This window comes from Sceloporus occidentalis, unplaced genomic scaffold (genome assembly GCF_023333645.1).
Source record: "Sceloporus occidentalis isolate IW3139 unplaced genomic scaffold, rSceOcc1.0.p SCAF_4, whole genome shotgun sequence".
NCBI lineage: Eukaryota > Metazoa > Chordata > Lepidosauria > Squamata > Phrynosomatidae > Sceloporus > Sceloporus occidentalis.
Window position 1 is genome coordinate 123,403,196 of NW_028316984.1, and position 12,329 is coordinate 123,415,524.

The 12,329-nt window shown below is 39.3% G+C and overlaps 1 protein-coding gene across 1 annotated transcript in view; it reads right to left on the bottom strand.

Moving 5' to 3' along the window:
- Positions 1 to 2,570: 2,570 nt before the first annotated feature.
- Positions 2,571 to 12,329, bottom strand: part of LOC149314583 (methylthioribulose-1-phosphate dehydratase-like) — a 34,390-nt gene continuing 24,631 nt past the window's right edge. Inside the window, exons 5-7 of the mRNA XM_089521430.1 lie at positions 9,674 to 9,809; positions 4,358 to 4,525; positions 2,571 to 3,782 (exon numbers count right to left, since the gene is read on the bottom strand). Of these exons, the coding sequence (XP_089377556.1) occupies positions 3,683 to 3,782; positions 4,358 to 4,525; positions 9,674 to 9,809 (404 nt within the window). The 3' untranslated portion in view covers positions 2,571 to 3,682. The remainder of the gene's footprint in view (positions 3,783 to 4,357; positions 4,526 to 9,673; positions 9,810 to 12,329) is intronic.

A 12,329-nucleotide genomic window follows, 5' to 3' on the forward strand; every position in this document is an offset into this window, starting at 1 on the left:
GGAAAGGGGTGGCTGTATGCCACCCATCTGTACAGTCCCATAGACAAACATTTATGGGGGCTGGTCAACATTTTTGAAATTTATATCTCTTCTGGTTTCTGGTAGTTGACAGAATTATAGTGACTGCAGCAGTGCAAAAACAACCCTTTCTTTGCCAAACAGTCCTGCTCCAGTTTACATGAAAATTTCAAATTGTTTGTGTTATTGCAGCAGAATGTCTGGAACTGCCCTTTGCTTCTGAAAGTTTATGACAAGTGTTAATTCAACACTTACTTTCAGTTTTGAAAAACAACAACAATGGGCCATATATTCCTAAATGAGGTGAGGGGAAGATTTAGATGAGACATAATGACTAATTGGTACCAATTCAGAGGCAGTTTGATGAATGTGGAGAGGGATTTGTGAAGGGGTGGAAGATGCATGTGCACAAATGGGAAGCATGTCCATCTGTGAGTCCCATGGGCTGTATGTGGCTCCTCAACCAATGGAATCATGCCAAAATCAGGCATGATACCATTATAAGTCTAAATAAATATGGGAAACCATACTGCAAAACACTTGGCACAAAATCTACCTCATGCATATTGATTTTTTTCTTTGTCTTGAAGGAACTGCTTCTCATTGTTCTTTCTTAAAAAGTATGTAATACTCCTGACCTGGGTATTTATGTGGCTTCACTAGTTAGCAAACAGTATGCCCCCCCCCCCCTTTTTTCGCCAAAGCAGATTCCTGTATCAAATAGATCTTTTTCCTATGTTGAACATCACCTCTAATCTCAGGCTAAAGGAATATCAAAAATTAACTGACTGTGTTGATGCAGCAAATTCTAATGTGATCAGAATAATTTTGTGGATGACACAGACCTGAATTTTCTTTTCTCCCATAATCTCTGGATTTTGGCATATCTGAACTGATTTGTATTAAATGACTATTTTTTGAGTATCAACCCACTGAGAAACAGCAGACATTATTCATATGTAAATTAAATTGCAAGGGATCTTGTGGCATCTTTGAGGCTAAGGGGCTCTCCAGACTGTCCCTAAGAGGCGGCAGGACACCGCCCTTTCCTGGCTAGATCAGGGCCATGGAAGCCTCTATCCAGCCTTTGGAGGGTGCAAAAAGGAGCCACAAAAAGCGATTCCTTTTTGCGCCCTCCAAAAGGCGCCATAGCTGCGGTGGCACCACTTTGGCGCTGCGTCATCTGGAGAAAGCACCAGAGGTGTGCTGTGATGCTGCGCACCGTCTGGAGCAGCATGCGGCATGACACCCTGCTGACTCTGCCCAGAGGCCGGCCTGAATAGGGCCTATCTGAAAGAAAAAAACTGGTAGCATCAACTTTTATACTCTTGATTCTAGAAGTCTACAAAAGCTCATGCTACCAGCTTCATTCATTCAGTTAGGGGCTGTGCACACAGCCCCGAAGGGGTGGCCTGGAGCTACCCCTTTTACAGCGAAATCGGGGCTGTGGCAACCACATACTGCAGCCCCGATCTGGCCTTTCTAGAGTGTGAAAGAGGCACCATAGATGAAGCACCATTGTTTTATGGAGTTCCTTCGGCATTGCATCATGTGGATGCAGCACCAGAGGAGCACCGTGATGCCGCTCACCCTGCAATGTGTGGTGTCATGGCTCCCTGGGGGCTGAGCCGGGGCATGTGTCATATGGACGTGATGCCCCAACTCTGCCCCCAGGCCAGCCTTAATGGCTGGTTTGCACAGGGCCTTAGTCTCAAAGGTGTCACAGGATCCCTTTGCATACTGATTTTCTAGAGTAACATAGCTACGTATGTTTTTGAATTTTACCAGCAGGGAAATTAATTGTAATGTATTCTTGATTTACCTCTGTTGGCAAAATAAACTTTAAAAATTATTTTAAAATATCTAACATAATCAAAATACAACAGATTTCATATCAGTTAGTAACTTGACTACATATTAAAGTGTTCAAAGTCATGGGTAAGATATTGAAAATGTTGATGATACTGTGATGCAGTGTTGATGTAATCGATAAAGGGATACCATTTATTTTCAAAAGAATTGTGTGTGATGTTTTTCTTTTCTTTTCTCACTATATGCAAGCTTCTCCATTAGCCATGCATCCCAGATCCAGATTCTTCCCCCGCAAGCAAGAGCCATCACTTCTTTAACCAGCTTCAAAATGGAGTTGAAAACCATCCTGTTCAGAGAAGCCTTCCCAGGCATTGCATAATTGTCGCTTACTATTTGATGTTCTTTTGGTGCCTGTTTATTGAACTATTTCCTGTATTGCTATGTACTGTATATGCATTATCCTACTTTCCCTGTATTTTCCCTGGAAGAAGATTAACCATCCATTATGAAGCCAAGCCCTCCCTCCAGTCCATCTGCCTTGGTCCAGGCCTTGGAGGTAGAGAAGAACTGCTGGACCTCTTACCCTTTCCCTCCACCACTCTCTTCTCCTTCTGTGTCATGTCTTTTTAGATTGTAAGCCCGAGGGCAGGGAACTGTCTAACTAAAAAGATTGTATGTACAGCGCTGTGTAAATTTACAGCGCTTCATAAATAAAGGTTAATAATAATAATAATAATAATAATAATAATAATCCTTTCCCACCATCATTGGATAGAGAATTTGCCTAGCACTTTTAAGGTGAAATGCATTTTAAAAAAAATAAAACTGGCAAGTGAAGGAATTTTAACTTTAAAAGGCAGTGTATAATAGAGGTGATCACTGAAATGTCCTCTACATTTCCATATATAGTGAGGCTTCTTTATCCGCGGACTTGCCATTCACAGATTTTCCCTATTTCCCCAACATCCACCAATTAGGGACAGCCCCCATTGTCCCCAGTAGTGGCATGTGCACGTGGCTGTGCCACCATTAGGGACAACGAGGCTTCACCTGATTGGGGATACCAGGACTTAAGTATCAGCAGATTTTGGTATCTCTGTGTGTGGGGGTCCTTAATGGATCCCCCATGGATACCAAGTCCCACTGTACAGTGCGCCCGCATCATACGTGGGTGCATTATATGCCACTTCTTCCGGCGCTGTACACTGGAAGAAACAATGGTGCGTGTACCCAAGGCGCACGTGCACCGCCACCACAAGGGCACACTGTTTTATTTTAGGCCTATTCTGATTCTTTCTGAAATGTAAACAGTTTTTAGATTAAACAAGGAACACAATGCATGGGTAAAGAAATTCCAGCTTATTGAAGTAAAAAATACAGTTACAAAAATCATTATTGTAACACTTATTCAAAAAGGGAAGGCTAATGTCTTTTTGTAGAATAGCTTTTATACATGGCACTCTACATGTTCTAGTTTAAAGTTTTTTCAAACATTTATGACATTTCCATTAAGTGATCTGTCAGGTTTTCATAGCTGAATATTAAGCTTAAAATTGTTTACAGCAATTTTAACAAGAGAATGTTACTGAGGGCGGGGGGAGTCTCCTATATGAACCAAGAACTTGAAGCAAAACTACTCTCAGTTATATTGTGAGATTAAGGGGCTAGGAACGTTCCATATAATGCAATAGCCCAAACTATCTTGCAAATCCTTCGTGATTTTAACAACTGGATCGATGTATCTGATAAGAACATTTTGCAAAACAATTACATCTACATAGATATGAAGCTAAAAAGCTCTTTGATAATATTCCACTGAAACAAGAGAGTCATCCTTAGATGAAATTTGATTTTAAACAATCCCATTTTCTTTAGTAGGAACTACAGCAGGATCAAGTCCATGTTGCTTCATTTGAACTGCAATATCAAAGAGGTAATCATAACATTCACACCTGAAACAGAAAACAAAACAGGAAAAATACAGTGGATTGCCATTTTGTTGGATAGTTTTTTGACTTCAAGGTACAATGTTATGTATCATTGATTGCTGCAACATGATAACTAATGCCTTTCATTCTTGTGTAATATTATCTCGGGGCATTCTTTCCTTCACATTTAAAACATTACTATAATTAGTGATTGAAAACATGCCAGAGTAACACTGAAGAACTATGGTAATAGCTGAGGAGTTATACTTAGCTGGTAAGCATCATTGCTCCAACCACCCCACTATCTGTATTAAAATACACAAAAATTGTATGCCCCTGAAATATTTGCAAAACAATTATGAAAATAAAATGGCATGCCCAGGGAATGGGAGAGAGAGGTGCTTATTCTATGAATAAACTGCATTCATCATGATATTCTCAATTTCTATGTAAAGAAAAGGACAAAGTTCAAGTGAGACAGAAACGGTGACAATTTCAGCTTAAAGCAACATATTTGGTTACACCTGAACATAATATAAAGTTTTATTTGCAATATCAGAGTTCTCTCTATCATAGTTTTTCTTCCTAATTGTACTCACATAGTCTTGGCTTTTTCCCAAGTTACTCCCCAGACATACACTCCATGACGTCTAACTAGCACAGCACAGGAATCTGGATACTCATTCATTGCCTTGGCCATTCTCTCCTTCAGATCCTTCTCTTCAGGTGTGTTCTCGACAATGGGAACCACTAAGGTGTCATCATACCTAAAAAGTGTTCAAGTGGAAGACATGTTTACTATTCACAGTAAGTAAGAGGAGCAGAGAGGAGAAGCAGGCATTATGACATTAAAAAAAAGTTTCACCTATCTGTTCTTTATTTCTCCCCTGCCCCCCTAGAAGGTTTGAAAGTCCTTTCTGAACACAAATTTGGTGAGGACAGCATGTCAATTAGTCAGAGCAGCCTAAGAGCCTCCCACCCATAAGAATTGTGCAACACCCGGAAACCACCTGGCCAATCACACAGGGAAGGCTTCAGGATGTTCAGGGGGCATAGTGTTTACATGCTGTATGCCACCAGAGTACCCAAAAGCCACCCTGGGGTTGCAGCTGGGCTGCTTAAGGCGGCTTTTTACTTTCTGCTCCTGTTTGGGCTGGCTCTGGGGCAGACTGAGGCCGTGGCATGTGGTTGCCATGGATCTGGGATGGCCCCAATCTTCCCTTTTCGAGTGGTCTGTTCTCCCCCTCCTGTGTTTGACCACAGTAGCTCAAAACCTTAGGTATTTAGGTGTATAATATCTATAGACCTGAACCACATAACTCAGAAGTAAGTCCTACAAAACTTTCTGGAGCATACATCTAAATGGAAAAGTACAGAATTGTTTGGCATGCCTCAGGGAAGGCTCCAACAGGGCTACTGCCCTGTAGTCCGACTTTCAGTTGGCAGGAAGCACTGCAATGGTGAGGGAAGAGGGAGGAAGTTTCACTGTGGTAATAATTAGTTGTCATCATTTGCAGGATTTCAAAATGGTTTAAATTCTGATTGGTTTTTGGCTGGCCAATTTTAAAATCTATGCTGCATTAGACCAATAGCAGTCAATCAGAGTGAGTGTTGTAGGCTTGAAAGGGCTGCTGTTGGGCCATGCTGTGGTGTGGCGTGTAGACGATGTATGCCCTGAATGCGGCCAGAGGCCACCCCATGACCACCCCAAAACAAAAGAACTAAGCCCAAAAGAAGCAGTAAAAAAACGGCTACTTTTCGGCGGTCTGGTTGAGGACTGCAGTGGTGGGCCAGAATGGGCTGGGTGCATGCGGTGGTGTCTCCTTCTTTGGATGTTTTTAAACAGAGGCTGGATGGCCATCTGTCAAGACTGCTTTGACTGTGTATTCTTGCATGGCAGGGGGTTGGACTGGATGGCCCTTGTGGTCTCTTCCAACTCTATGATTCCTATGAACCTATTTTTTCATCCTTAAGTAGAATTTTTCGCTTGGAGGTTTTAGTGAAAGCATGGGGAATTGCTAAATTCCCCACCAGAAGTTACCAGACTGCCAATCCCATCAGCCCTATCTAGTACAATAGGGACAAAAGGAGCTCAAATCTAATAATATCTGGAATGCCATATATCTCCCACCCTTGCTTTAGAGGATTATCTATAGTATTCAAATAGTATACCAAGATCTTGATTGTGAACAGGAGGCAGCATGTTCCCGGTAGGAATTTGCATAATGAATACTAAAGGGGGATTAAGATAACTTGGCATTCTTTAAACCATGTTAATTAAAATTGGTCAGGGTATATCTAATGTAGATGCTGGAAACGTGACAGAAATCATAAATTAAACATGGCAAGATTTTCAAAGAATTATATGTTTGAACTTCATGTTCTCAAACAAGATCTGAGTGATTGTCAGATAATCTTAATAAATGTGTGTGTGTGTATCCATTATATATAAAGATACTTAGGTTTCTCTTACACATAAGAGCATTAAGATCTTTGTGTCATTCCCTATGACTTAGATTTGCTACTCAGAGTTCAAGACATCTTGATAACCAGAAAAGCCAGAATGGGGGATATTTGTACATATTCCCCTTTGTGAAATAAGGGACATGTTGTGAGAGATGGTACTGATTAATAACCAAAAACAGAGCTACGAATCAGTCATTGGTTCATTTTTCACCTCTGTCATAAATTCCTTTAGTGGTCTTAAGGAAGCCACTCTCTATGCCTCAATCACTCATTTGCAATATAGTGCATAATGAAACCCTTTAGCACTTTTTTTGTATTTTTTGTATTTTTTAAAAATGTATGTTTATAAGTTTATGGTCCATAATACAACATATATAATAAATCTTTACTAAGTATTATCATTATTATGGTCCATAATACAACATATATAATAAATCTTTACTAAGTATTATCATTATTATATCACATACTTTTTGCCCCTCCTCCACCTCCGATGGCTATGACCAAGCAAATTAGTATCCAGTACCCATAATGTGGAATATCTTATTATTTCTTTAACATCATCATACATTTTTTCAGCTTTAACTTTCTCAATCCGACAACCACATTTATCCCACCAGATCATTTCCTTTGTTTGACTATTATATTTTCCTTTTCTCTTCCTTAAATAATCAAATAAAAGACATTCTACAATATAATGTAACCAATTCCCCCCTCCAACAGTTTGTTTTCCATCCCAACGCTATTACAGCATGTACCACCTTTAACAGATTTTTAATGTAATTTTATGTTTTATTCAATTTGAATTTCCTCAAATTCAGACCTAACCAAAATTTTTGCACATAGGAGCACTCCCACCACAAATGAATGTATGTTCCTTTTTGTCCACATCCATGCCAGCAACTTGGAGAAGGTTTTGTATTTATCATTGCTATCTGATGTGGGGTTTAATACAATTTGACTATTAACTTTAATTGTTGTTTTCTTACCTTTAAATTTTTTATTTTAGTTATCTGAGATAGCTGAACTGTTAAATATTCAGTGTTTATCTTTAGGTCTTTCACCCATATACCCTCCAATCCTTCCTTTAATATCAAATTGTTTCTCCAAAAAAAACTTTGGCCCGGTACAGAGGGGCCCTGAAAGACGCCCTCGTCACGTGCAAGGGGCGCCCTGTCCACACTCCCCTCGCCCCTCGCACGTGATGAGGGCATCCTCTCTGTGCAGCGCCAAGTACATGGCGCACGTAGTGATGTCGTCACTGCTGCGCAGCCTCCAGATGGAGCCGCACAGCAACAACGTGCTCACACCGCCGCCAGCAGTTTGCGGTGGCACAAAAAGGAGCCTCTTTTTAGCAGTCCTTTTTTTTTTTTGCGTAGCCCGCTGTACAATTTGGTTGCTGCAGTGCGGCTACGCAGCAAAGGAGGTGGCTCCCGGCCACCTCTTCCTGGTGCTCTGTACCACACTTTATAAACATTTCCTATTAACCCCTTTTCTTCCCTAATCCTTCTTTTCAGTATATCCTCAAACTGTGATATACTGTCACCTGTTCCTTTTATTCCATGTAAAGTTCTTCTTATTGGCATTAATTGAAGCTAATATTTCCTGCCAAATAATTCAGTTAATTTTTCAATCCTAATTGCTTTCCAGCTATCATGAAATGAACTCTGGTCTACTGTCGTGCAGACTTTGAATGAAACAGAAGCTCTGGTTTGCAGACTGATGAAGATTTTACATGAAAGAGGAGCTCTGGTTTTCAGACTGGCAGGGATATGCATGAAAATAAAATCTAGTTTACAGATTATACAATATATTGTCCAGATCAACCAACATAGCAATGGTGCTTTCCAGACCGCCCAAAAGGGCAGTCTATAAAGCACCCCCATTTGCTGCATGGAGGAGCCTCAGCGGCCAAACCGCGCGCCTCCTCCATGCAGCAAAAAGAAGCCGCAAAAAGCAGCTTCTTTTTGTGGTGCGGTAATGATGCCGCAAGGCACCAATGGCGCACTTGTGGCGTCATTACCGCGCTGCAACGTGCAGACGCTAAGCGTCCGCTTTGTCAAGATGGCAGCACCCATGTAGAATGGGCGCTGCCATTTTGTACGTGCTCAGCACGTACTAGGGTTGGGGGCATCCGGAAAGGACGCCCCTTTCTAACCCTATTACGTGCCATACGCGTACTTTTGGCCTGTGCAGAACGGGCCAACGCTACTCTTTTCTGTTTCGATCAGACAACACCTGGAATATTGTGTCCAGTTCTGGGCACCACAGTTCAAGAAGGTTATTGAAGCTGGAACCCATTCAGAGAAGAGTAGCCAAGATGATCAAATTCTGGAAACCAAGCCTCGTAAGGAACAATTTAGGGAGCAGTCACGTTTGGCTTTCAGAAAAGAAGACAGGGAAGTGACATGCTAGCTGTCTTTAAATATCTGAAGGGATGCCATGCAGAAGATGGAATAAGCTTGTTTTCTGCTGCTCCAGAGGCTAGAATGTGAACGAACTGATTCAAATTATAAGAAGAAGAAAAAAGATTCCACCTAAACATTAGGAAGAACTTCTTTATTGTAAGAATTATTTGATAATGGAATAGACTGCCCCAGGGTTTGGTGGACTCTCTTTGGAGGTTTTTTGAACAGGGGTTAGATGGTCATCTTTCAGGAATGCAGCAGTTATGTATTCCTACAGTGGTTTGGATGAGATGGCTACTGGGGCTTTTTCCAGCTGCAAGATTTTAGGATTAGGAAGGCTTTAGATGGAGTAGTAGCTCAGATTAGCAGACTAGAGAGATTTTATATACTTTGCAGAAGTATTCATCCCTCTTCCTTGACTTTTTCACATTTTGCTGTGTTAAAACCTAGAACTGATATGGACTGAATTAGCATTTTTATCACTTTAAGTACATGATATACTCAACACTCTGAAGATGCAAAATATTAAATCCATTTCAATTCCAGTTTGTAACAAAACAAAATAAAGAAAAATTAAAGGGAGTATGTACTTCTGCAAGGTACTGTATGTGAGATTTAGCTGAAGACATAACTTCACTACAGGAATTTGAATCTTGACCAGTGATCTCTTTGCCACTTCTTCCAAGTATCATGGAATTGCATCAGACTCTATGGATGTATGAAATCCTCCTGCATTTACGATTACAGATTTATAAGGGGCAGGAGAGGATGTTTATCTTACACTTTGCAGAAAGATTCAAGTATAGGTTCCTCTAATTTCTTCATAACCACTAGAAAAACAATAATAGTACACAACTGGTTCTAATGAAAAGAAAATAACAGTTGTAATGCTTATAATTATCTCAGACAGAAAAATGATTGGGAAAAGGAAAGGGGGTCATTATAGATAACATGAAATCTGAACAGAAATAACCTTCTGAATGTTGTGCATCTGACAGGAAATGTATTATGACCTTGAACTATTTACCAAAGGAAAATTACCTGAAATATCCTCCTGTGGTACATTTCTGGATTCCTTTTATCATCTCCTGATGAGTAATTTTAAATTCACTACCAGGATAGAGAAGTGTGGCCATTACAGCAGCTTTGGAGTGAGTGTGGATCACTGCCCCTGCTCCTAAGAAGACAAATGGGGAGGAAAATGTCTATACAGTCACAGTTAGATGTTGAAATTCAACATTAGCTTTGTTTCCTGTACAATGACAGCTGGGGTGGTATAGTGGTTTGAGCATTGGATTATGACTCAGGAGAGGAGGATGTGAACCCCCACTCAGCCACAAAAATTCACTGGGTGACTTTGGTGAAGTCACACACTCTTTCACCCTCAGAAGATGGCAATGACAAACCCCCTCTGAAGAAATTTTCCAAGAAAACCCTGTGATAGGTTCACCTTTGGACTGCGATAAGTCGGAAACAACTTGAAGGCACATAACGCATACACAAAGAGTCCATCCTCATCCATGGTTTTGCTTTCTGCAATTTCAGTTATCCATAGTCAGCCACAGTCCGCAAATACAACATATTACCCCTTATACATGCTTTTGATCGCCACGGTTTCATTTATCTATGGTAAATTGAGGCCTGAAACCATTACTGGTATAAGATTTGGCTCCTTCCATGGTTTCAACCTCTCACTAGGGGTCTAGGAATGTATCACCTGAGGATAAAAGGCAGTGGGAGGGGGGACTATTATATTTCCTTGAAAGATAAATGTACTAGTTTCCTAAATATTCTTCCTAACAGGTAAACTGTAGGTTATCTAATTACCATTTTGAAGCCTAAAGAAAGTAAATTGCTTTATCTTTTTCAGAGAAAGAGAACTGATAATTTCAAACTTAGCTCAGCTCAGCTCACCTTCTATGCATCAATCAATGAAGCTTTTTCTAGATGTTCCTACATATTTTCTCTGTAATGTTTTATCAATGGGAGATCTGCAAAACCTAAGACAGTGATGTTTCTCCCATTTGTCATTTCTAGCAGGAGAAGTTTTAAACTATCCAGAAGAAGAGCTAAATATAATATTTCATCAGTTCCAACACTGGCACTAAATATTAGCACAAGGATTTTTTAAAAATACCTGTTTGGGTGTCAAAATGGGATTATACGTAAATGCCACATGTTTTTGTATTGTATTTATTAGGCCATTTCCAGACAATAATTCTTAAGAAAATTGTCCATATTTTTGAAGTCCATATCACTGACAAACTGTATTACTTTCCCCAAAATATTTTAATACTCTAGTGTTGCCAGAGGCAAACTAGAGAAACAGCAATTGTTGTGGTACTCATTATTTTTAGTATTTGTGACCTTTGAAAGGAAATACAACATAAAAGGAGAGAAATAATGCTCTTAAAAAGATGTCTGGTTTGAAATGGTGGAGTGAGGTAAAGATTGATGATGATGGGACTAACAGCATGGAGAAAGATCTGGAAAAAAACAGATGGTATGGAAAGAGGTAACAGTGAAAGGAAGAGGGGACTGCTGGAGAAACCTATGAAAAACAATGCTTTTTACTGCTGAGAATAGAAGGCGAGTCTAGAATTTGGAAGAATCATAAAGGAGGAGAAGTTTGATGAGGGGAAGCAGTCTGTTCAGGAAGAAGAAAGAGAAAAAGAACCTGCATTCAAGCTTAATGAGATAATTAATGTGCCCCAGAGTTTTGTGTTTTAGAGGAATTATGACCATCTTACATTAATGATGATTTGTGAAAGGGAGCCTCATTTTAAATTTAAGTAGTTTTAATGCTTGTGTATTTGTTGGGTTTTATCTGATTTTAGATTAACATATATAGCTATTGAGGGTTTGATGTCAGATTTATGATTTGTTAAAATGAAATTAGTAAATAAGGCTTATTTATGAATAAGGCTTGTTTATGAAATAAATTAATGTACAAGGATGATTAAAGATGATGACAAACAGGAGTAGATTTGAAAATTAAGTTGTTAGTGGAAATTATATATAAAAATTTAAGCGTTTATGTGTTTAAGATATAGAAATGGTTATCTATGTTGTAGCCCTAGAAATTCAATAGATTAATACAGCAATCCCAGCGTAAGAGGACTGGCTAACAAGATGGACAGTCTATAATATTAATTGTGGATTCTAATAATTAGCAAGAGTAAATAAGTTGTAGAAGTATAAATTATAAACATTTAGGAGAAGTAGAACTTTATGTCATGTGTAAACATCAGTGAGAAAGTTGCAAGTATTTCCCCCTCTTTTCTGCACTTTGTTCTATTTTTATACTTTTATTTTCATTTCCATTTTTTCTTTTCTCTCTCTATTTGTATGTATTTTGTTTTAATTATGATGTAAACTCTTAACAGAAATATTGTATATAAAAGGTCACTCTACCTGGATTTCCATTCATCCATATTCTCCTACTTGACTTGCATGAAGTGCATTTAAAAAGGCATAAAAATTCACAAACACTATCTATGGCTTCATCTCTGGATATTTTAATCTGAAAATGAGTCCTCCAAAAGTGTGAAACTGCTACTACAACAAATAGTTTTCTAATGTAGATAACCTTTCTTGTTAATGATGCCACTGACATAGTTACAGGATTATGTCATAATAATTAGCACAAAAATCCTGCAGGCAAGTATTTGTCTTATTTAGAATCAAGCTGTGAAAT